General features: G+C 42.2%; 1 protein-coding gene across 3 annotated transcripts in view; it reads right to left on the reverse strand.

Annotated features, from left to right (window-relative positions):
• Window positions 1-26,879, reverse strand: part of OSBPL3 (oxysterol binding protein like 3) — a 177,887-nt gene that overhangs the window by 62,030 nt on the left and 88,978 nt on the right. For all 3 annotated transcript variants that reach the window (XM_042920425.1, XM_042920435.1, XM_042920444.1), the window contains 5 exons: window positions 6,240-6,356; window positions 6,006-6,059; window positions 4,916-5,029; window positions 1,452-1,619; window positions 773-896 (listed from right to left, as the gene is read on the reverse strand). In XM_042920425.1, coding sequence (XP_042776359.1) covers window positions 773-896; window positions 1,452-1,619; window positions 4,916-5,029; window positions 6,006-6,059; window positions 6,240-6,356 — 577 coding nt within the window. The remainder of the gene's footprint in view (window positions 1-772; window positions 897-1,451; window positions 1,620-4,915; window positions 5,030-6,005; window positions 6,060-6,239; window positions 6,357-26,879) is intronic.

The following is a 26,879-nucleotide window of genomic DNA, read 5'->3' on the forward strand; positions in this document are numbered from 1 at the left end:
TGGTTTTTTTTTGGTTCCCTGGGTGGTTCTGAGCTAATTAGGGATGAGACCATTGAGCTTCCTTATGGAAGAGTTCTTAATCCTGACTCTTTATTAGAGTCATTTGGGAAACTTTAAAAAATCAGTCATACCAAGACCCCAGTCCAGGCCAATTTAAAGACACTCTTGTGAACAGTGGGTACTCTTGCATTTTAAAAGCTCTCTTGGGGCACCTGGGTGGCTCAGTTAAGCGTCTGACTCTTAGTTTTGGCTCAGGTCATGATCTCATGGATCATGAGTTCAAGCCCCGCATCAGGCTCTGTGCTGACCATGTGGAGCCTGCTTGGGATTCTCCCTCTCTCCCTCTCTCTCTCTGTCCTCCCCGCTGCCACCTCCCCCAGTCTCTCTCAAAATAAATAAATGAACTTAAAAAAAAGCTCTCTTGGTGATTCTAGAGTACAACCAGGGTAGAGAACTCCTATTTTGTGGGGATCTCCATTTGGTTCACCCACTCACCTTTAGAAGTGACTCCCAATCTTAGATGTGCACCCTGTCATTTTTGGCACTTAAAAGAAATAGCACCCTTGAAGACTGTGATCTAGTAGGTCCAAATGGAAATCAGACCTGAGTGCTTAAAGAATACGGAAAGCAACCTGTGTGCACACACACCCAGGCACGGATGTCAAGTTCAAATGTAGACCACTGATAGGGAGACTCATCCAAGGTGTAAATACTAACCGAGTCCAATCTACAAGCCACGACTGAAAGAAGCAGAGTTTTCAAGTCACTTTACCTTTCGAGCACTTTTCCATGTCCTCTGAAGACTGTAACCATAATGGAACACGGGTCTCACCACCACAAGAAAATGATAAATTGCTTCCAGTTTGAATTGAATTCTGCTTTGATATACTGCTACGCTGTTGCACAGATGACAAAAGCACATTATAAATGAAAACAGAGCCCAGTGAGAACACTTTAGGGTAAAGGACAACAAAGTAAGCTAGTTGCTAATGGAAGCCATCTGCCTGTAATGGGGAATAAGCTTCCACAAAGCGCTCCACTAGAGACTTTAAGCTCTGGCTGTCACCTCAGCCTGGCCAAACCATGCTATTGTGCCTTGGGCTGTGGTCCTTAATTTCTTCTTCTGTCAAATGATAATCATGACAAAATAATAGCATAAATGTTGGGAAATTTTGTAATCCTGTACGGCTACAAACATACTTACTGCATTTTACAAGCAGATAAGAAAACCAAAGTCAAAATGGTCAAGGGAAATCTGGAAGAATCAGGACTATTAAATCCCTCCTTATGTGCTATTCTTCAGTTACTGTCCCAGAGATAACGGATACTCCTCGGACCCTGAGTCTGACCAACTGGACAAACAGATTTCTCCCCACAAGCTGTTCTTCCTTTAGTCAGAGCCCCCCATTTGGGACACCCCCACGCAAAGCCACTCCCTTCCTTTAAATTACCTTCCTACTTGAAATGGAGTCTAAGACACCAGACGCAGAATCTGTGACAGTGGATCCTTGGAAATAGTGATTAACGTCATGTGGAAACATGGCGATTTCATTCTGACGATACATTCTGTGGTGGCGGAGTTTAGATACCCACTCATCAAAGATTTCTTCTGACTTTACCTAAATGATATTAAATTGAAAGAGGGAAACAAGAGCGTCACTCACTCAAAGAAGCAATTATTCATCAAATTGAGACACCCTCTGTTTTCATGTTGGCACATGTAGAAATGTAGAAATATCAGTTTGTTGATTTAGTTTATATTTACGTGATTTATAGGAGCAAGTTTGAGGAGGAAATGGAGAATAAAAATGATCAAAACCTTCACTTAGGCTTTCAATGAAAGGGCCCAATTGTTACGCTATTATTACAAAAGCAAAACATTACTACTTATATTAAACAAATCAACTAGAATTCATATTTATCTGTCTCTTAAAGCATTTCCAAGTTCACATGTCCCCACTCCTCGTATTCTTACTGAAGACACTAGCACTTTTATAATTCAGACTTTTCAAATCAATCTTCTCTGAACTGGAGCAAATTTGTAGATTCCTCCTAAAATATTTAACTTGTTAACCTTCTCTGACAAAGAATACATTGCTCAGGAATGTGAAGGTTATTTTGAAACACATTTCTTCTGTCCTTGGAAATAGAAAAAAAAATCTGGAAAAGTATTATTGGTGATTTCCGAGATTTTTCAAACACACCTACACAAACATTTAGCCATTTCTCCATAAATGAGTATCTATCAAAGTTTACTTTCCACGAAGAATAATGTTTATAACTAGCAACTTTTATTATAAAGTATTTCATAAAAGCACTAAACAGAATGTAACAAGCACCTATACAGTAGATATTTCTTAGTAGTTAATGCTTTGTGTGTATAAGGGTATATTAATATTTTCAAAATGAAAAATGATAAATATCTATATATTAGAACAGAGACTCATGAAGTGGCAACTTAAAAATCACCCAAAAGGATGCATGGTAGGTTAACTTCCAAAAAGAAAAATCCAGGTCAATCTGTTAAAATCGTCACTAATGCTACTGCTGAGAGCAAGGATGTGGAAATAAATGTCAGCAGCCATCACTCATTTAGGAAATGTTACGTCGGCTCTTAGGTTTATTGCGTTGATTAGAAGTACATACAAGACTTAAAACCCCTCCAGGTGTTTATTGAATAGATCATTTATAAGAAAAAGCAAAACAGACTTAGATCTTTTTGTCTCCCCCTAAATTATGTTCTCAAAATGTATTTCATTTCCCAGATGTGGTTACAGCAGGAATTTTACAGGAATCTTCTGTCATCCTTTGCACTGATCTGCTCTTAGAGGTGCTTAAAAAATCGGCACCCAAAGTATTCATCTTGACTCATTTTTTATTGGTTAAATGAGGCAGAATAAAAGTACTTTATTAAATAACTGTTCAGGGTTCTGTTCCAAACTCACAAGTAGTTATAGGACTGTAGGGAGACACCCACTTAACCTCTCAGCCGCCCAGACTCTTCATCTATAAAAATAACAGAATGGGACTGGATGGCCACCATTTAAAAACTGCCAGACTCGGGGCAGCTGGGTGGCTCGGTCGGCTGAACGTCTGACTCCGGCTCAGGTCACGATCTCGCGGTCCGTGGGTTCGAGCCCCGCGTCGGGCTCTGTGCTGACTGCTCAGAGCCTGGAGCCTGTTTCAGATTCTGTGTCTCCCTCTCTCTCTGCCCCTCCCCTGTTCATGCTCTGTCTCTCTCTGTCTCAAAAATAAATAAACGTTAAAAAAAAAAAAAACAAACTGCCAGACTCTGAGGCTATTAAGGAGGACCCTCAGATGACCACACATATCCACACTAACACAGCTGATGGTCAAACAAATGAACAAGAAATACAGAACTTAAAGTGAATCAACACAGAGAAATATTAAACTGTATTTATCATGATATCAGTATTCAATGTTATTTTAAGGCACTCTGGTTCTTTAAAAATTAGGAATTAATCATTACTTTTATTCTGTTAACTAGAATAAGTGGATGAACAAGAACCTCTTAATTCCTGACCATGTCATAACAGTAGTAAGAGTCACTGGAAGTACGTGGAGAAACTGAAACTATTCTAGAGGAGAATGATCTTTGGAACAGGGGGTGGGTGGGATATTCTTTCTCAATTTTTTTTTTTTTTCAGTCATTTTCAACCAAGGAGCATTTGGCAATGGGAGACTTTTTCTGGCTGTTATAACTGAATGGGGCTTGTTACCAATATCTAGTGGGTAGAGGCCAAGGATGCCCCTCAACATCCTATAATACACAGGACAGGCCCCACAGCAAAACCTTCTCCAGCCCATGATGTCAGTAGTGTCAAGGGTGAGAAACCCTCCTTTACACAAGTAACTAGGGGCTAAGGCTAGGAAACAGTATAGATTTGACCATCCTGTGCAGTCAATCAAGCACCTGTCTTATGCATATGTCGGCATAAGCACCACATATATGCTATGGGGAGAGTATGAGGCATCTTAAGACGTGGAACTCATCATCTCATGCTTTCATTTTTCCACCCCCCAGCTCTAATTCCCAATATTCCAAGTAATTTGCACAGGTAAGAAAAGAGTCTTAACATCTTCTCAATTAATTCCTAACATTCGGGTACCACCTAATAATTATACACAAAAACTAAACCTATTGAGCTTACTGAAGGCTGGGCATTATGCCAAGTTTCCTACATGCAGCCTTTTTTACATGGGCACTATAATAATTCCCATTCTGGGGAAGGGTGGTGAGGAAACGGAGACTTTCAGGGATTATAAAATGTGCCAAAGGCCAACAGCTAGCAAGTAGCCAGGTCCAGATCTGGTTCAGAAGCTCTTATATCATGCTTAGAACCACCTACACCAGCTGTAGGGGACAGGGCAGAAGATGGTAGTTAAGCAGCTCTCAGAGGTCCTACTTAGAAGCCCATACTTAAGGAGAAAAGTTCCTGACATCCGCTGTAGAATGAGAATTTTAATTAGCTGAAGTGGTAAGACTAAATATTCAATATGGTATTTCAGGAAACGTACGTTAACCTTTGGTAAATGGTTCTTCACTAAAGTAGGTACAATCTGGGGGAAGGAGGGGTTATTTGGAAACATGAGGATTTTTTTTATTATTGATTGTTGTCACAATCATGGTATGTATGTGGGGGGGATACCTAGGGGATAGGGGACAAAGATGCTAAACCTTTGGCAGTGTGAGAGACAGTCCTGCACAATGAAGAACCGTCCCATTTAAGATCAATAGCATCTGTTAAAAATACTCTCACAGTGAAGATCTTCTACACGTTGGTTGGATCATTTGAAATATTCAAAAGCCATCATCAACAGTACTATAACTGACATCCCTTTGCAACACAAAGAAACTGTGCAGTAGGAGGTAGCATCTGGGAAGCAATCTCACCTTCAGATGGTAGATGTGCTCTTCGGTATCCAGATCTATGCATTTTGATGACTTCTTCACAGACATCACTGAGAGCCCAACGTCAATGCAGCCATGAAGCTTCTCTCTCTCTATCTGCCAAGACGCGGAGAGGGCCACTTGAGGTTCGTGGTGTTAAAAACAGTAGTAACATCCCTGATGTTCCTTTCCTCTAGCCTCACTTTCAACATCCACTAATATAAGTATAATAACTATGACTTATCAAGCATCTGGTGTGAACCAGTACTGAATTAAGTGCTGCACATGCATGATCCGTTTTAGTCTCTGAGGGGTTCGGTAACAAGTGGCTTGCACAGCCAGTGAGTGAGAAAGCGAGAAAGTAAGTGACTGACTCCCACAGCAATGGATTCACCGGTTAGCTGTACTGCCTTCCACAGAATTAGTTTCTAGTATCTAAATTCATTTGGAAGTGATTTAAAAAGAGGAGTAAATGCAGAAAGCTAAGACAGGCCACTGTGGGTGAGGCATTTTCTAGAAATTTTCTACAAGCAATCCTACAAGACAAGAACTCGAGGAGTTAAGGGAAGTGAGAAAGAAGAGAGAAGTGCTGGGTGAGAGAAGGACCCGCACAAGGGGCAGGACCAACAGTCATTCCAGCCCTCGGGGGCTATCTGCCTGGTGTTCACACAACAGGGAAATTCACATCACCTTCATCAAGGGCCTTCTCCACCAAACCCCCTTGGCCACTGTAAGAGTGGGAGTGATACTTGTTGTATGTTTTGCTCCGGTTATCTCAGGAGGAAAACATGTTTTCCCACCCAGACAACCCCTCAGCCCAAACCTAAGACCAGAAAAGACCCCTGGATGTGCAGTTAGGTGTGGAAAGGAGACCTTCACCCTTCACTTGGTGGGCAAGCTGAGCCCACCCAAAACCCAGGGCCGGGACACCGTGGAGCACACACCTCTGGTCCATGTGAAAGAACTATTCCTCCCTATGGTTTCCAGTTCAGAAAAAGGCCATCCCCAAATGTGTATGATTTCATCCATGGGGTGACAACAATTAGCCCTGCAGAGTACTTTTATAACAAATTTGATTAATAAGAAGACTTACATCGGTTTGGCTCTTGGCATATTTCAAGATTCCTTTGTCCAGATAGAAAAATCTCTGTGGGGAAGAAAGTAAAATTCACTAAGATGTTCCATTTAAAGATCCATCCTTCCCTGGGTCCCAATTTTCAACTTCAAATTAAAGGCAAGTGCCTGAGAATCGACTAAGTACAGCACCTAAGTACTGATGAGGGCAATGTGGGAGCAAATAAAGGTAATGTCAAGGCCAATGTCTTACCTTGTGCCAGCCTTTCAAGGGCCATTTCCTCTTTTTCAGCAAGAATCCTTTCTGCATGGGCGGCTCCTGGGTGTAACTCATCTCTCCTCTCAGCCCTTCCACCACCTCCCAGCTGTCCTGTTCCAATAAAACGGCTCGTGTTTAAATGGCTACCTTTAAAAATAATAACCATGTTCAGAAGCACTGTGTCCTAGTGGGAAATCCATCCAAGACGGTGAGCTTGGCTGGGTTTGTTGGGGAGAATAAGTTAAAATTTAATTTTCATACAGGTCCTAGACTTCATGGATTTAACACTGTAATTTAATGGCATCAAATTTGATTTTTTTTTTTTTTTTTCAAAAAAAAAACATTGCCTAGAAGGGAATGTTTCTCTCTCTTTTGGTGCTTGAACACAGCTAATGGTAAAGCTTTTCCTCTAAATTCTATTTTGGTTACCTTTGACATCATCACACATTTACTGTTTACTCGCCACGAGACTTCAGTCTGAATTTTAACCAAAAGCTACATAAGTCAGGTGGGAATATGAAGAAACTGGCTTAAGAACTGGCTGAAAAGTATGAGATGGAATGCAAGTTGGTAAACACAACACTTTGGTCGAAATGATGATTCAGTTGCAAGCTAATCTCTTCAAATTCCAGATATTTAAATATTGGAAATTGTAAAGCATCAAAAAGGTGTTTTTGAAACAAGTATTTTTACCCTTTATTCCCAGAAATGTCCTCCACACCCTTCTTTTGTTTCAAAAACTTTTGGGGGGAGGGCAATTTTTGCTCTACTGAGCTGTTTGTAATTTTGAAGAGGGACAGTTATTACAACCAATCTTCTGTTGTTGGCTATCTAGGTTGTGTCGACTAATTGACTGAAAAAGGATTTAAAAGGGAAACACTAAAGAAAAACACTAAAGATTCTGAAAATTTATTTTTAAATGCTTAAAAATGCACAAACTATTGCAAAGCTACCAAGATAGACCAAAATTGACAATACTTTAGAGGCTGAGATAATGGATTTTTATTTTACTAATGGATTAGCATACATGAAATGTACAGATATTAAGAGTACAGCCTGATGACCTTCAACACCTCTACCATCAGTAACTACCATCCAGATCAGACAGAAACATTTCCAACACAGGATAAATAAGTTTGGACGAACATGTCCTTCCCCAAACCCTCCAGCTTTTCTCAGATATTACTGGCCTATAACACACGTAAGTTGAAAGTATACGATGTGATGAATTGATACACCTCCATCCTCCCCATCACTACCACATTTGGGGGGGGAGCGGTGATAACATTCCAGATCTACTTTCTTAACTTTCAAGTATATAATATGGCATCATTCATTACAGCCACCATACTGTACATTAGATCCCCCAGGATTTATTCGTCTTAGGGCCAGGAGTCTGTACCATTTGGCTAGCATTTTCCCTGTCCCACCCCTTCCCACCCCCGTGAGAGACCATTCTACTCTCTCTTTCCAAGAGTTCAGCTTTCTTAGGGGCGCCTAGGTGGCTCAGTCGGTTGGGCAGCCGACTTCGGCTCAGGTCATGATCTCGCGGTCCGTGGGTTCGAGCCCCACGTCGGGCTCTGTGCTGACGGCTCGGAGCCTGGAGCCTGTTTCTGATTCTGTGTCTCCCTCTCTCTGACCCTCCCCCGTTCATGCTCTGTCTCTCTCTGTCTCAAAAATAAATAAACATTAAAAAAAATTAAAAAAAAAAAGAGTTCAGCTTTCTTAGATTCTGTATATAAGTGGCAACACACAGTATTTGTCTTTCTCTGACTTATTTCACTTAGCATTATGCCCTCAATGTCCACCCATATTTTTGCAAAGGGCAGGATTTCCTTTGTTTTAACGGCTGAATGATATTCCCCTCTTGTTTGTGTAACTCATTTTTTTTTAATCCATTCATCCACTGATGGACACTTAGGTTGTTTCCTTGTTTTGGCTACTGTGAATAAAGCTGTAATGAACGTGGGGTGCAAATATCTCTCTTCAAAAAACAAACCTGTTCTTTTGGCCAAGATTTCATGTTGACTAACTTGCTCTTCATCAAATCTCCAGACTGTAGGCAAGGATTACAGGTAGAGGCCAGAGGAATCAGGGGATGCGACAGTAAGTCTGGACCGGAACCAGGCAGCAGAAGTATTATGATTCAAGTCTCAGGGAACAGTCTAATGGGAGGGCACGGGAACCACAGGGGGTCCTGGGTGCTCTGGCTCATTTTCTGTATTGTCAAGTTCAACACGTGGGAAACACCTGATAACAGGAACACTCCTCTATTTTAGCCAGTGAACTCTTTATATAACAATCCTGGCGGATCTGCCTTATATCTGATTGCACTTTACAGTTAAAAGGTACAGTTAAAGGTACATTCCAGACTTTTGAAATGTGGTAGTGGCATCCCAAGATCTGGAGTTGTAAAAGGGAATTCTTCAATGGAAAAAAGCAAAGCTTATCTTTAGTTCTTAAATTAGAGGACTTTTTCAGAAAGGTAGTGATGTCAAATGAGATTTCTTTATAGCATTACCAATTATTCAAGGTCAGTTATATCCAGACAACAAATGGAGAATTCATATTATTAAGTTTTGAGAAGCCACATGCACACACATGCAGGTGCACACACACACACAACTTCTGTTCACATGTATTTCAGCTTAAAAAGCCATTCCTCAAAATTTAAAAATGTTAATGAATTTTTAAGGTTAAGTTAAAAATTCTACCTCCTTTAGGAAGCCTTCTTCAAAGGAAAGTAGTATTTCATCCCAGAAACTCCATCAGCATTCCATCTTACTTTTCAAATGGTTCAGTGCTTACTTATGATAGTATATGTGAAATTTTATCATCCCTACTAGACAACAGACTCCTAAAGGGTGTCAAATGTCTGGTTCACTTCTGATTTCTTCACAATGCCTGACCTGCTGTCCTGTGAATAATATGCTTCTGATCGGCAAATAAGTAAACTTAGTCTTGGAGTAACACTGCACACAGATTTATGTTCTTGGAATATCAAATATTGGTATGCATTTGAAATGTGCCCAGTATCTTTGGGCCAAATGACTATTTACAAATTAAATACAGCACATTCATATTTGTGAAAGAGGGTGTACGTGTGCGTTATCATTGTGAAGTGAAAATCTATGGCTCAAAACCTTTTGGAAAGTACTCTAAGGGGTACTAGGTCCTTTCGATTTGTTTTAAGATACCCAAGCAGAAGGCAACATGCAGTGATAATACTAGACAATCACACGCATCTGCTCAACACATTCAGTTGTGCAGAATGCAAATGCCGAGAGGGATTAGACGTTTATTGCATACTTTACAAAACTGAAAAAAAAAAAACGGAATGAGATCATATCTGTAGTTGAAAGAAAAACAAGAATTAAATTTCAAAAATGTTTCAAGGATTCATGTTAGAACTAGATCTCTCCTAAATTCTTCAGACATAATACATTCCTGCCAATGAGCCAACGTGGAGGGCAGGGAATTATACTACATTTGTAGGCATTTAAAGTAAATAAGCCAGAAAGGGTTTGCATTTATTCTAAACCAAGTATCATCTTTTTTCCTCACTTTATTTCTACCTGGGCTCAGAACTTAAAACTCTTACCAGGTTGGAAAAGCCAGATTTAAAGTATTTAAGAAAGTGAAGACTCTTCTTGACTGAGGAAGAAAGCTCTGTAGCCAACTCCTTTTCTGGGCTTGCCATCCAACTCCTCCCCTCCCAACTTCCCTGTCTGTCACTGTCCTTGAGTCATGCTGAAACCTGAGAGCCAACATGCAGCCAGCCTTCTCAGCGGGCGGGGGTGGGGGGGGACAATACTCTCCCCTCTGCGGCTGCTGGAATCATGGGGGCACTTTTAGTTATCATGGTATCTCTGGTCTAATGGCCGAGATCCAGGAATGGTAAATGTCCCACAATGCCTCAGTCTTTTAGACAAATGAAAAAGCTGTCCCACTCAAGACTTTCCAAAGTGCCAGTGGACATTTTTGTTGGTGAAACCAGTTTATAATTACTTGAGCACAGAACTTGACTCTGTCTCACATCCATACCAAAGTATTTCTGCAGAGTTTTTATACACTTAGAATTCTTGGTGATGCAACTACCAGATAACTGAGGGAAGACTATATCTCCTTCTGTTTGAGACTTTAACAAGCATCACACGCCATTTTGGAGAATTGTGTCACTGAAGGCGATGTCACTTGTGGTATTTAAGCTATTAGCACAACACACCTGTATGGGTCTGCATCAGTAGCTGCCACATTTTATATACATGTATATCTGACCACATCATTATATCTTCTGGTATAATCACATGGGGGTTTCCATACCTTAAAATAAATATTTTAGCATGAACCACTTTGAGCTTTCCTTTATATTATAATAAAGCATTATATTAATATTTTCAAAATTATGTGTGCAGATGTTAATAAATTAATAACATAATTTAATAATAAATTTCATTTGAGGGGAGTAAAGGGGTTATTAAAATAATGGTCATAATAAGGGGACATTGTTTTGGTGGAATTAAGAACCACTGCTAAACCTGACACAAATTCTATGAGAAGAAACGCCAGGCCAGGACATGGCATAGTGAAATTGCTTTGCAAATGGGAGGGCTTAGTTAATTTCTCATAAGTAAGTACAATTGGTTTTATCCTCAAAATGTTTATCTTCTGTGTCTCTTCTGTGTCCCTTCTGTTCCCTAGGCACCACCCTGACCCAGGCCCTCATCCAACGTGGTTTCCCAAGGCTCTCCACTTCTATAATCATTTATGGCGCTCCATTATGCCCTACCCTCCATCCAATATACAAATGAATATAATGTAATGCTTGTCTTCGTTTCCACTTCTGTGGTACATTTATATTGTTCCAGCCTCCCAGAATCTTCTCTTGATCTTTTCCACCTATGCAAACGCTTCAAAATTTTAGTTCAGTTTCTGAAATTTTCCTACATTATCCAAAACCCATCAATCGTATACTCCTGTAAATACAGTAGCAATATTACTGTCTGCTACCAGATAACTCAGGGTTTAATTAATTCATCATTTTTTTTCACTTTTATCCCCAAGGATAAAAGTTTCTGAAATGGTTTCTCCCTGACCATCTTTTCAACTTGCTCTTTAAAACCCCATCAATTGGGGCGCCTGGGTGGCGCAGTCAGTTAAGCGTCCGACTTCAGCCAGGTCACGATCTCGCGGTCGTGAGTTCGAGCCCCGCGTCAGGCTCTGGGCTGATGGCTCAGAGCCTGGAGCTTGCTTCCGATTCTGTGTCTCCCTCTCTCTCTGACCCTCCCCCGTTCATGCTCTGTCTCTCTCTGTCCCAAAAATAAATAAAAAACGTTGAAAAAAAAAATAATGTTAAAACCCCATCAATGAACTAAATATGCATAAATAAAAGAATTCTCCTGGGCTTATTAATTGTTGGGGTTTCAAACCAGGAAATGGATTAAGTTCTCAAGCCAAGTAAACAGTACTAGGTAGTTGGTTAACAAGGAAGAATTAAGTTGTATCCACACTTTAATATAGCCTGCCATTAAAATTTTTTTTATTGTTTATTTTTGACACAGAGAGAGACAGAGCATGAGTCGGGGAGGGGCAGAGAGAGAGGGAGACACAGAATCCGAAGCAGGCTCCAGGCTCTGAGCCGTCAGCACAGAGCCTGATGCGGGGCTCGAACTCACAGACCGGGAGATCATGACCTGAGCTGAAGTCAGATGCTCAGCCGACTGAGCCACCCAGGCGCCCCTATAGCCTGCCATTTAAAACACAAAAGGGTAGTGCCCCAGGAAATACTATCAAATGGGTCTACTAACACAACACATAAATACAACAATATAAACAATAATAACATAAAATAACTGGAGAACACTTTCTAGCTCCATGAAAGCAAGAAACTTTTCTATCTTGTTCACTACTAATAGGGCACAGTAGATATGAATCAATATGTTGAACAAATAAATGAAACACGATAACTAAATATATTAAGCATGTACTATCTGCCAGGTAATATACTTACATTATTGCACTTAATCCTTGAACGAGCCTGTGAGGTTGGATTAGTATCCTTATTTTTGGAACGTGGAAACTTTCGGAAATTTTTGGAATGAGGAAGAGAGCATCAGATAACTTCCCCAATGCTATAAAGCTACCAAGTAGTAAAGCCACCTGATTTCAGAACCTACATTTTTAACCATTCTGCTACGTTTTATAATATATTGCATATTCTGCTATAATTTAAATATATAAATTCTGATGATGTACCAGAGTAAATGCCAAGCAGTGGCCAAGATCCTGAAGCAACTTGAAGAGGTTAGGAAGCTTTGCCCTATGGATAGAAGACAAGCAAGTTCTGGGGTACTGCTCAGAGCGACCACGTTTCCTATCCTATAGTCCCACCAAACTGGGGCAGGAAATCAGCCTGTACATTTTAACTCAGCCAATTCTTTGCATATTTTATATTTCGAACGTCTTCGCCATCTACCTCTTAGCCTGCGAATTCTCACTTGCCCCAAACCTTCTCCTTAGGGCACAAATTTTCTCCCTCCTCAGCACTTACGCAAATCTCAAATGAGTCTCTCTTTGAGCCAGAAGAATGTGGGTTCTGTGAGGACAGGGACAGGGTCCTCTTTGTAGAGATCTCACTACCGGGGACATAGGGGTCCTGAATAAATGAGTCATTGATTGAATGAGTCTGAAGAACAAGGCGGGTATGAAAAGGGGCCAACAGAGCCCTCAGGGCGAGGGATTTTAATCATGTGTGCTGGAATGGGGTGAGCGGGTACTCAGGGCAGAAAAAAAGCCAAGATGCCGGCTTCTCTGGACTAAAGGGACCAGGTGTCCTGAAGTGGCTGTTTGTGCTCCGCACACCTGGTGACCAGGAGTAGGATATGTACCTTGAGCTGAATGCAGCACAGGGTGGACTTGGGCCCCCGAAGATCAAGGTCCTGCTGACTTAGCCCAACACAGCTGAGCCGATCTCCCGCCCTGGGGGTGTCAGGCTAAAAGCTCACCAAGAATACAAGGTAGAGAAATGTGACAGGGTCTGGGGGGGGGAGGGGGAAGCGGCTTCTTAAGGTTTTTGCTTCAGTTTAACTGAAGACAGTCTGGCACTGTCGTCCGGCATTAAATTCAGTCTCTTTTACTGAATGTCAAAAAAGTGCCAAATATAGAAAGCTGCTTTGTGGCTGGAAAGGCAGCTAAGCATTCATCCATGCTCACGCGCTGGCACAGTTCATTTCCATATTGCTGACTGCGTGAGTTGAAAGCGCTCCCCCTCCCCCGCCACCCCTCCCCACAGCACAGCTGTCTCCACAGTGTACGTCTCCTCTGAAACTTTCAAGGGCTAGATTCTCTGCGATGTCCTTGTAGTGATGTCAGAAATAGAAAATGCCTTAAAAGTTCCATTCTTCCTGCAGCTGAAGACTGCTGCGGAAGGAAGTTTGGTGGCTGCCTCTCTCTGGCATGTCTGGGAAGTAGGCTGTTCTGATTATTTATTTAATCTGCTTATCCGGTTTTTAAAATTCACAAAGCAGTACCCAGCATTAAATCATATGGAGCATAATTTCACATGTCTTTAAGGACTCTAAGGGCATTTCTGATTTTGTGAAGACTTGGGATCATCAATATCATCTTTTAGGATTGTACTGTGAACGTATGGAAATACCTGTCAATAGATTTCCAGTTAATATAATGACAGCTTTAACTGATGCCAGATCAATTCTGTACTTATATTTCAATCGCTGTGAGTTGGGGTTGTTACTTCTTGTCCAACTGTTTCTTCCTCAACTAAAAATTTTTGAGCAACTTCAGATTCTGTGTGTCCTCTCTCTGCCCCTCCCCCACTCACACTTTGTCTCACTCTGTTTCTCAAAAATAAATAAATGTAAAAACAAAAATTTAAAAAAAAAATTTTTTTTTGAGCACCAGCAAGCCTGGTAACAATAGCAATTAAAAGAACAAATTAGGGGTGCCTGGGTTAAGGGTCCAACTTCATTCGGTTAAGTGTCCGACTTCAGCTCAGGTCATGATCTTGCGGTTTGTGAGTTCGAGCCCCACACGGGCTCTGTGCTAACAGCTTGGAGCCTGGAGCCTGCTTCGGATTCTGTGTCTCCCTCTCTCTGCCCTTTCCTTGCTCATGCTCTCGCTTGCTCGCTCTCTCTCTCTCTCTCGCTCGCTCTCAAAAATAAATAAACATTTAAAAAAAAATTTTTTTTAAAGAATTAGTGGGGGTGGGATGATCTAATGCAGTGCTTCTCAAAGTGTAACGTGCATACCAATCACTGAAGATCTTGTCAAAATGCAGATGTCACGTCAGTAGGTCTGGGGCGAGTTCTGAGCTTCTACACCAGCACAGGTGAGGCCCCTGCGGCTGGACAACAGGCCACTTAGAGTAGCCTCGCTCTAGGAGCCCAGGCTGTCTTGAAGAATTGGGGTTTCACTTGATAGGCTATGAGGGCCAAACCAGAACTAATGGGGTGAGAACTATAAGGCCCCAGATCCCACCTCTGCATCAAGGACAGATCATCCAATATCTAATAATTAGCACTATGAACAATAACAAAAGTGACACGGGCGGCTCTATGAAAGATCCAGTTCCCTAATCACTGGAGACCTCCATCAGAGGCTGGCAGAGGGACTACAGAAGGATTCCTAGACCAGGAAGGAGGTCAGAATAAATGAGCCATAAAATCCCTTCTAAATCTTGTATTGCAAACTCATGTCATATAAAATGGGTATGAAGCCTCAGTTATTCAGAATGAAAGTTCTGAAAATCGGCTGTACAACACTATGCCAACAGTTAACAATATTGTCTTGTGCGTGTAAAAACTTATTAAGATAGTAGATCTCTTGTTAAGTGTTCTTACCATAATAAATATATAATAGAAATGAAATAAAATAAAAATATTGACTGATAAAGCCTACTAAAAGCAAATAAAAAACCAGTAGCATTCGCTTCTAACTAGTAACCTCAGGTATAATCCCTGATCTTAGGATCTAAGTGAGAAGGCTGAAGAAAAAGGGAAGGCTGAGCAGGGAAGAGCCCACTCAGACTCAGAAGGCTACGCGGGGAATAGAGTCATGACCTGCCAATGGCCATGTCTTTCCTCTCCTTTCACCCCCAGACACACACCTCACCAACCCACACCTGGGCAGGTGAGGAACACCCAGATGACTTCAGTCTCCCAAATGTGTTAAGTCTTAATTACTTGGGTAGTCACAGAACAAAACACTGATGCCTTGATTTCTTAGATAATGGAGCATATGCACTCAGTCTTGGGGGTGAACTTTTGAGATAGCACAGGAGGTAAGGGAAAGAAAAGGAAGGTCACTGGCAGCAGATGACATGGACAAGGCGGAGAAAAAAAACATGTGAGCTGTCAGCTCTGTTGCTGACTCCACCTGAGGTCCAAATAAGAGAAAAAATCCACCTGTGCTAACCACAGATGGATTTATAATTAAAATAGTATTAATAAAAACCTTTAATGTATATATAAATATTATTTCTACCCTGTTGAGCACTCAGCAGTTATGGCTGCAATTACACTGGTAGTTTTTTAGGATCTTCAAGTAGATTTGTGGGTTATTAATATCTGTTAAATATCCCCCTAATTGTATGTAAGCCATTCAAGACTCTGGCCAGCATCTTCTATGCACTCTTTTCTCTGTAATGCTCTGCTCTGTCAATGAGGGCCTCTTGAGAGCTACAGCGACCATTAAAGATGGAGACACCCAACCCATAAATGTCACTGTGCTCTGGCCATGCAGCCCACCAAAAGAGTGAGGCGATTCATCGTCACTGTAGTAGTGATGATAGTAATACAAATAACAACTACTACTTGTTGAGAATCTTCTATGTGCCCCCAACGACTTTATAATGGAGGTATTATGACTCTTATTTTACAAATAAGGAAAATGAAGGGGCGCCTGGGTGGTTCAGTCAGTTAAGCACCTGACTTCGGCTCAGGTCATGATCTTGTGGTTCGTGAGTTCAAGTCCCACATCGGGCTCTGTGCAGACAGCTCAAAGCCTGGAGTCTTCTTTGGATTCTGGGTCTCCCTCTCTCTCTGCCCTCCCCCATTCACACTCTTTCTATCTCAAAAATAAATAAATATTAAAAAAAAAATTTTTTTTTAAGAAAATGAAGCTCCAAAGCAGTCTACCCAACATTACAAACTATTAAGTGATAGACCCCATTTGTGGGCTGCAGACCACACGCAGAACCTCTCTGTTCAACGTCCACCCTGGATAAGATCACCTACAGTACATTAGAGTCCATCCAAGGCCACCTACTGCCCTGCCAGTCCGGCCCCTCACCCCCAGCGCTGCTACCTCTGGCAGAATCGGTCTATCTCTGGCAGGACGTTCCTGCACTGAATAGGCACGCATGTTAGCCAGTGAGGACAGAAAGACTCTGTCTACTCAAGGGATTCAAGAGTCTCTTTTGCTTTTTTTTTTTCAGGGTGCAGAAGTAACGATTTGTGTTCCCTCATAGAGTCATGGAACAGTTCTTCTAAACCTCCAAGTTGGAAAGAGAATGTGGAAGTCACCCACCCAGCTCTTTCATTTTAGAGACGAGGAATCTAAGATAAATGGTTTGCATAGGGCCACAAAAATGAGTGAAGGACTTCTGAGGACCAGGACCAGTCTTCCAACTCCAACCTAGTGCTCTGCCCACCGCCCCTTTCTAAGAATTGCCTCCCTGCCTCTGTGGCAGACAGCCTCATGGAAGAGCCCCAGGGCTCACTCATCACACAGGAGCAGGTGCACGTGACTGACGACCAGGAGAATCTCCCATACAGATTGCTAGGTGAATGGAACTTGGCCAGAGGCACAAAGGAGGGGAGTTGAATACCTTCCAGCATCATTTTAATACTTTATATTTTATACCTTTTCATTAAAAAAAATCATAGTGTCTTTGGCATATCGTAGAGTGTCTGAGTCTGAAGAGAATCACAGACTGTATTCAGACATAACATTTTGCACCTCAATTACAGGGCACACAACTCCTGAAGAAAACCCACCTCGTTGCTGGGTGGCGCTAGCTGATAACAGTGTTTTCTCTGACAAGTGTGCTCAAAACTGTTTTTTCAGAGCTAATTGAAATTTGCAATCAAAGTAGAGACACATTTTGGCTAACTAATGCACATATAATTTAGAATCATAGGAGTAGGCGCCAGAATAAACTCTTCCTGTTCTGATCCAAATCATCAGTGATTTTTTTCCCTCAGTCTGTAGAAGAATAACTGTTCTCATAACGAGAACCTAGCGACAGGATAAGATCCTGGAGAGCCTTATGACTCAAGGAAGGAAAGATTTTGCTGTTAAGTGAGTTATATTCTGGTTTATCGCTGACCTTCTATTTAATAGGGCAGTCTTCTACTCAAAGGTCTGAAGCTTAGCACCAGGTACTGGAGATTAAAAGATGTAAAACCAGTGCTGGCCCTTAAGAAGTTAGCATATATTAAAAATAAAAAGATACCACGAAGCTGAAAACCTGAAAATGCTGAATGGGAGATTCCAAGAAATACGCCGTAGGAGTTCTTGAGCACAATCACACGAGCCAGACCCACCTTAGGCGGAGAGCTTGAGCTGGCAATCAAAGGAAAATGGACACAGAGTGAGGAGCAGGGTTTCTGAGGCTGCCTTAACAACCGGGTGGCTTAGCACAAAAGCAATTTAGTCTCTCACAGTTCCAGAGCCAGAAGTCCAAAATTGAGGTATCAGCAGAGATTCTAGAGCCCCAGGGGAGATTGCATTTGTATTAGCTAAGGTTGGTATGATAAAATACCACAGATTCAGTAGAGGCTGGGTAGTCCAAGATCAAGGTGCTGGTAGATTTGATTCCTGGTGAGAATCTTTTCTCTGGCTTGTAGACAACTGCCCTCTGGCTGTGTGCTTGCGTGGTCGTGTGTGAGAGTGAGCTCTGGTGTCTTTCCTCTCCTTTAAGGGCACTAATCCCTTCAGGAAGGCACTACCGTCATGACCTCGTCTACACCTAACTACCTCCTGAAGGCCCACCCCTCAATAGCATCATGTTGAGGGTCAAGGCTTCAACATATGCATGGGCCAGCAGGGAGACACAAACATGCACCCCATAATAGCATGACCTGCCTCTTCCAGTTTCTCATGGCTTTTGGCATTCCCTGGCCTGTAGCCACATCACTCCAATCTCTGACTCTGTGTTCACATCGCCATTTCCTCCGTGTCTGTATTTTCCTCTGTGTACTTCATATAAGGACACTGGTCATTGAATTTAGGGCCAACCTGGATAATCCAGGATGATCTCCTCATCTCAAGATCCTTAAATTAATTACACCTGCCAAGACTCTCTTGCCAAATAAGGCAACATTCACAAGTTCCAAGAAACAGGCTGGACGTACCATTCAGGAGATGGGGACAACATTCAGCCCACTACCCGGCAGTAGGAACTGCTAAGCCAGAGTTGTGCCAGGGATGTGCTTCCTCTGGCGTGGAACAGAGAGAAGGAGGTTTTAGTTGCGCTGTGGGATTGTGTACAGATGCAAAGGGAAGACACAACTGCATTTGATCGTGGAGTCAGCATATGGAGGACTTCAGGAGGACGTCAGATTATCTAGAGAAGTCTTCTGTTTTGCCTCTGTCCTACTTCTTATACTGTCATTTCTGGGCCTTTAGCATATTAATATCATCATATCACTGAGGTAGATTTAGACTCTCTCCTTCCTAGGAAAGGGCTGTTGAGTCCGTTCAGTTCATATCTGCATGTATAGCTCTTAGAAGCTACAGCAGTAAGCTGCGTTCTCAACAAAAACCTGTGGGTTACCATTCAGCTTCCATGTATCCTGCACTATGGCTGATGCCAACCATAAATAAATACATGGACTTTCTTAAGGCACCCCATGTAGTTTCTACTAAAGTAGTGGTTCTCAAACCCGCCAGCAGATATTTGCTGAGCTTGTCATCCTGGGATTGCATAACAGCACAAACAGGTCAGCAACTTCCAGAAGGGTTTCAAGAGTTCAATTTCTCCTGCTCTTCAGTGTGGCATGTAGCTGACGATCTACTGTTTGCAGACATGGAGAGTAACAAAGAGGTCCCAACAACTCAAATATGTCATTTTAGCTGACGTCTTCCCCTCTCTCTTCTTCAATCAAATGTTTGTTTGCTTTTTCCTTCCAAGACTTCGAGTGGAAATGTAATGAGAATTGAGCCTTGTATCTTTGCCCTCCCTACTTTCAGTGTGTCACATCCAGTGTGACTTGTTTAGGTATGACCGAAAGGTAGGCAGTAAGACATAAAAGGCCCAGAAAACAAAAACCTGGAAAACTAAGACAGAAACATATAGCTAATTATTTTTCTCTGTTGGGCCCACCAGAAACACAAAAAACAAAGAAACAGCTCTAGACAGACACCTCAGGGATCCTAAGGCCCCTTCCCTCATGGATGTTATTCTTTTTTTTTTTTTTTTTTTTAATTTTTTTTTCAACTTTTTTTATTTATTTTTGGGCCCGAGAGAGACAGAGCATGAACGGGGGAGGGGCAGAGAGAGAGGGAGACACAGAATCGGAAACAGGCTCCAGGCTCCGAGCCATCAGCCCAGAGCCTGCCGCGGGGCTCGAACTCACAGACCGCAAGATCGTGACCTGGCTGAAGTCGGACGCTTAACCGACTGCGCCACCCAGGCGCCCCTCGTGGATGTTATTCTTATCCCTGCATTCACAGAGATGTTAGCTCATGGAGGTTTGTTTCAACAGCAATCATTTGTACATAAGGCACCTGGAACTTGAATGAACTTATAAAGAAGCTATAAGCTTCTAGTACCTAAAGAAATCCAGTTTTCTCCAAATACATGGTTACCTGCTCCCCTACCACTTAGGAGAGGTGTGATGAACAAGTCGGTTAATGTCTCTGAGCCATATTTTTTTTCCCAAAGTGTAGAAAATAATATGGATCTCGCTGGGTTGTTTTGAGACTCCAAGGGATAGTGTGAAAGGATAGTACAAACTGTAAAAATGCTAACAGATAACTGGTCATTTCTAACGTCCCTTGCTAACACTCTTTCAGAGCAGCCCAGACAGAAGCAGCCAAGCCATTTGACTGCACCTTACAGCTGAAAGGAGGAAGCAGGGAAGCAGTCACCATGTGGTTTTGCTGGAGGGCTCCAGGGCCTCCTGCTTATGGAAGGAAGGTGAATGGTTAATGTATCCGACACTCACACCACCTACTGAATGCAGGCTTTTCTTCTAACGAAGCAGTCTGCACAGTCTTATAAGACACCAAGGCACAGAGGGATTAAGTAACTTGTCCAAGGTCAAACTGTTTATAGACGGCCCAAGATTTAAACTCAGGCCATCCAGCTCCCAAGCAAGTTCGTGCTTGTTGCCTGTCACCTTTTGTGACCATCCCAGAACAACTGACACAATCATGACATCGTCACATGCCTCCTCCTTGACTGGCCCTCCTGGTGGTGTTCATACAGCTGAGACTTACAAAAGGCAGCTGTCAAATTGCAGCGTCTCTAAAGACATGATTATTTAAAAGGAAGAAGTGGGACTAAGCATTTTCAATGCCCAGACAGCTGAAAATATAAACACCTGAGCATTGTAGCTTCAACTCACTTTTCACCCCTTGGCATATCCTCTCCCATTCGGTCCCCTGTCTTATGGGTTCTGGCACCAAACACAGACAGCCTGGGCTCCCTGAAGTACAACATAATCTAATAGCCTGCCTAAATAAACTCTCACCGGGTGACCCTGGGAGAACTACACCACCACCCCAGATTGGCCCAGGGGCAGGACTGTGGCAAGAGCAAACTGCATAATTGTATGGAGACTTACCTAGTAATGGCTCTCTCCATTTCAAATCCCCTTGAATCATGAGTGAAGCCCTTGCCAAGTATTTTAAAAGGATTCACTTTCTGATTTCCAGCTTATTATACAGCAAATACTAACAACACATAAAGAAGAAAGGAAGCATGCTCTCTTTACAAAGCAGTCTTCCCAACAGAGGCAATTTCTTTTTTTTCTTTTTAATTTTTTTTTTTTACATTTTTAATTTATTTTTGATGGAGGGAGAGACAGAGCACAAGTTGGGGAGGAGCAGAGAGAGAGGGAGACACAGAATCCGAAGCAGGCTCCAGGCTCCGAGCTGTCAGCACAGAGCCCGGTGCGGGGCTCGAACTCACAAACTGCAAGATCATGACCTGAGCTGAAGTCGGACGCTTAACCGACTGAGCCACCCAGGCGCCCCGCAATTTCTTAATTATAGTGGTCTATTCAGCTGTCCTGTCCTTTGTAGCTTCACAAATCCCTGCCCAGGGTCTTTTAATAATAGCTTCTCAATACATATTGGCCGAAGAAATAAAACTTGGGCATGTAGGACCTCTTTCGATAAAGACAAAACTTACTCATTCATCTTTATCTAGCTCAGTCTGGCTCCTGAAATGTGTTATTTTGAAAGTTCTAGGAAGGAAATGTAAGGGGGCAGTGGGAAAAAGACAAGAGGAAATTACTCATATTTTACAAGTTTGGAAATAGCAATTCTCTCTCCCACTTAGGTATCCCTTAACCTACTTAATATATCCACAGAGCTTTGCAAACAGTCATCTTTCAACCTAGCAACTGCATGCTTATTCAATTCATTAATCCACACTTACCTAATGTCTACCATGTGCCAGCCTAGGTATTTCATATTTATTATTTCATGTAGTTCTCCAAAGTAAGCACAGTGATCCTAATTTCACAGCTGAAGAACGGAGACTCAGAGGTTTTATATAACATGGCAAGGTCACCCAGCTAGCAAAAAGCAGAGCCAGTGAGTGGGAATACAGGTCAGTTTCGACAAAGACAATCTTTGCTTCTGTTCCATACCTTCCAATAGAGTGCTTGTGCAGAGACCACGGGTATAAAAAGCATTTAAGGATTTCATCGTTTGGCAGAAGAAACTCAATGCCGAAGCCTTTGTTCATTTTTGAAGATCCTCACAATATGTCACTGGAGGAGGGGAGCTCAGGAATTTGTGGGCCTTTGCTCCCATTCCCCATGTATACCTGGCCATATATTCTAAGCTACCCTGTTGGATATTTGCTGCTGGCATTCAGTAATTTGCATCTGCCATGTGCAAAGCCTTGTGCTGGGTGCTGTGAGAACTAAAAAGATGTGTAAATAGAAACCCAGGACTCTGAAAACTATACACTCTTTCAACCAATGAATTAATCAAAAGAGGGTTATCCACGTGGGGAGAGAAAAGGGCAGTGGGTAGGTAGCCTGGCATTCGTCAGGCTCAAGGTTCCCACACAGAACATGTGTGAAGGCCTCTCTCAAATCCCGTCTGGAGGCCCGGTAAAGTTGGGGTGCCCTCTTTCTCTGTTCCTCTTCTGTCATGAATGAGCTCTAATCCGCCTTTCACACCTACCTCACCCACTAGACAATGCCACCAATGACCTCCACAACCAACAGTCATTCTCAGGCTTCAGTTTATGTGATCTATCAGCAGCCATTTAAAAGTAAATGAATTAGGGGCGCCTGGGTGGCTCACTCAGTTAAGCGTCCAACTTGGGCACAGGTCATGACCTCATAGTCTACGAGTTTGAGCCCCACGTCAGGCTCTGTGCTGACAGCTCAAAGCCTGGAGCCTGCTTCAGATTCTTTGTCTCCCTCTCTCTCTGCCCCCTCCCCTGCTTGCACTCTGTCTTTCTCTCTCTCGAAAATAACTAAACATTAAAAAAAATTTTTTTAATAAATAAAAGTAAATGAATTAAAGTACTGCACTTTAACATAGATTGCATGTGCCTCAGCAGTGATCTAGAGTGAGCATATATTATTTTTATAAAAGTTATTTTTAAAGTGTTACAGCAATAAATGAAGATTCTTTTCCAGAAAAAAATCACAAAATTCAAAAGGACAGAACAGTTTCCCATGGATCAGTCTAGCTAAAGGGGTAGCTGAACCAAAGCCCGAGACAGGGAAGGAATGCCAAAGCAAAGACTGACGTAGAACACTGTATAAATAGGGTATGAGTGCGACAGTCAGCCGGGGACTTCCTCAAGGAGAACAGGTTCCTAGCATATAGGTAAAGAAAGGCACTATATCTGAAGGATGCTCTGCTCTTCTTCAAAGACATCCACTTCTTCCACAGACTATCAGGGTTCTGGAAACAAGACCATTTCCATTCTGGCTCTGGAACTGGCCTGGGTTCAAAGGGAGATGATCTGTGATTGTAAGAGTTGCTTAAATTTATAGAGGATCTTTCTCCCAAGAGTTTCAACAGTTTTTTGGTCAGTAAAAACACTCCATTTTCTCTCACAACAACCCTGCATAGGAAGCAGGAGGAGAGCTCTGTCTCCCTATTATGCAACAAGAATGGAGGCAAACTGCACTTGCCTAAATTTCCTGCAAGTAGCAGAATCCAGAGTCTATAGCAGAGACGGCTTGATTTCAACGCTCCAATGTCACTAGGGGGTGACCAATGTGGCACCTGTGCTGCCGTTCACCCTGCCTATGGGAGCCAGAGCTAAAAGCAAGGCACTCTCTCCCACTGAACTCAGACTCAACTGTAGAATCCTTCTCAACACAATGCTCTAAGCAGCTATGACCAATGGACAGTTGCTGGCATGGGAAGAGACAAAAAGCATTTACACCCAGAAAGGACAAGCCTCAGTAGAATGGAATAATAGCGTTAAGAATTCACCAACTCTTTTCACTTGTTTTAGGTATGGATTATGCCAGGTATTGACGATATCAAATGCAGCCCCTGTGTTAAATATTCTATTACATTCTTCTCTAGAAGCATTTTGTTAATGTGTATAAAGGAAGGCACTTTTTATTTTAAGCATATATATTCATATGTACATCGTATACTTCTGTGGGCTTTTGTATACTCAAGAGGTATGGGTAGGCACACGTATGACACCTGTACAAGTTTCTGGGGCAAAAAGCAGATCTATTTGCTATGAGCACTTATCTTTTTATAAATAAGAATGAAGTTCAAGTTAATGTTAACTATAATAACAAAAATAAGCGTTAATATTAACTCAGCACCTAGTTTGAGTCTGACCCTGGATTAAATGCCTTAGTTTTTTTTAGTTTTTTAGTTTTTTATTTTTTAATGTTTATTTATTTTTGAGAGACAGAGGGCAAGCAGGGGAGAGAGAGGCAGAGAGAGAGAGGGAGACACAGAATCCAAAGTAGACTCTAGTTTCTGAGCTATGAGCACAGAGCCTGACGCAGGGCTTGAACCCACGAATCACGAGATCATGACCTGAGCCAAAGTCAGACGCTCAACTGACTGAGCCACCTGGGTGCCCCTAAACGCTTTAGTTTCAATCTTCACAATAATCCTATGCAAAAAGAACTCTTATTATTCCAATTTTACTGAAGAGAAAACGGAGGCTTAAGTTTCAGTGTTTAAGGTCAGAGAACCAATGAATGGGTGGAACCCAGACTTGGGAGTTCAGGTTCTAATCACCACACATACCTTCCTCCCCAAATTATCTGGGTAAGATTGTATTTGCAGGTTGTTTCCATACTGACAAAATGAGGCATACCGCATTTAAAATATCAAAAGCCCTAGTATTTAAGTTAAAAGATGATAGAACCCTTCTCCTTGGGTTTTCATGGTTCCAAGCTGTAAACTCTGTCTTAGGTCACATGTAAAAGCAAAGACACCAATCACAATTAACGCCCAGGTCTCGATCATTCTGTCCTTCAAGGAAGCAAGCTCTTCTAACAGACATTTAGATAAAAGACACATAAAGGACTAGCTCCTTGAGATCTTACATGAGGAGGCTCTGGGACAGGAAGGACAAGTTCAAATTCACTTCAAGAAACAAGGACAAGGGTAAAGCCAATGCAAGGAACCGAAAGAAAGCCAGTGTGGCTGGAGTATAGAGACTCTCCATGTCACCTGGTGATGACGAAGGAGAATTTAAGACAACCAAGTTTTTCAGCCAGGTCTGTATTGTAAGTTTGCAGTTAGTGGCCCTCTCAGATTACCACCCTAGCTCCAAACAGCAAAAATATACAAAGTTACAAGCATGTAGGGTGTGTGTGTGTGTGTGTGTGTGTGTGTGTGTGTGTGTGTGTGTGTGATTTAAAAAAACAACAACACAAGATTAAACATCTCTGTCGCTCAAACACAAACTAGAAAGGCAAAGGATACTGTAGACAGACGTGTCCAGGAGCCCTCTTTCTGTGGGTGAATGAGGCTAAAAATGTCCACAGGAAAAGGCTGGGATCTGAGCTAGCCTCACTGCTGGAAATAAGCAAATAAGGAGGCAGAGCTCCACACCACAATGAAAGGGGGCTTGAAAACTCCTTATCCTGGGAGGTGGCAGGAGGCAGACCACCACCAGACTTGGCCCATGTGTGCTGGCTGCTGGTGGATCTTGGATATTCGATCATCAACGTGGAACAGAAACCCCAAACTGCAAATACAACACTTGGCTCTGAACCGGGGTCCCCAGAGGTAAGAAGCAGGAAATAGCAGATCCCTAGATACGGCAGGGTGAGTAGCAGAGAAAGAACATGGAGAGACAAACTCAAGATGACACTCTAAACCATAATTCCAAAGCACATGACAAAAACCAGCCTTTTAGAGGGTCAAGTACAGTCAACATCAGACTTCTGCACCACTCCCCCATGAAGTGAAAAGAACAGAACTAGCTAATATTGACTTTAAACTGGGGCTTTAAAAACAAGTAGGTTGGGGGCACCTAGATGGCTCAGTCAGTTAAGCATCTGATCTCTGCTCAGGTCATGATCTCATGGTTCATGAGTTCAAGCCCCATGTTGAGCTCTGTGCTGACAGCTTCAGATCCTGGAGCCTGCTTCAGATTCTGTGTCTCCCTCTCTCTCTCTGCCCCTCCTCCGCTAATGCTCTGTGTCTCTGTTTCTCTTTCTCAAAAATAAATAAACATTTAAAAAATTAAAAAATGGAAAAATAAAAAAAATAAAAACAAGTAGGTTGTTGCACAGGTTATCAGATTTCAACATTGCTCACATTAAATTTCTTTTTTGTTGTTTATTTTGAGAGAGAGAGAGAGAGAGAGAGAGCCCCTCCTCTTAGTCTTTATGGCATAAGCTCAAAAGAGTCCTTTGAAAACCAAAATTAATCAATTCAAATAACACAGTAAAAGAAGTTTCTGTGGTATTCAATCATAGGATGTCACTGCACTGTTCCAATTCCTCTGGTGTTATAAGCACTGGTCATTGAAATGAATCATGTTCTTGGAGCACCTGGGTGGCTCAGTCGGTTAAGCATCAGACTCTTGATTTTGGCTCAGGTCATGATCTCACATTCATGGGATTGAGCCCTGCGTCGGGCTCTTCACTGACAGCTTGGAGCCTGCTTGGGATTCTCTCTCTCCTCTCTCCCTCTCTGCCCCTCCCTGCTCCTTCTCTCTCTCTCTCTCAATAAATAAATGAGCTTTAAAAATAAATAAATAAATGAATCATGTTCTTTCTCCTTTTATCCAAGAGGGAGATATCAACGGATGCTACTAGGTGCAAAGGGTGAGGGAAAGATCACATATTCAACCTCTAATCCCAATCAGAATTTTGGCCAGGGAGAGAACCACCCCCCTACCCCTCCACCCCCATGGAAAGCTGGCAAGGAGGGCGAGCATACAGCCACCCTTACGAAACTAGAACTCCAAAAGGAGTC

The sequence above is a fragment of the Panthera leo genome, chromosome A2 (assembly GCF_018350215.1).
Source record: "Panthera leo isolate Ple1 chromosome A2, P.leo_Ple1_pat1.1, whole genome shotgun sequence".
Taxonomy (NCBI): Eukaryota; Metazoa; Chordata; class Mammalia; order Carnivora; family Felidae; genus Panthera; species Panthera leo.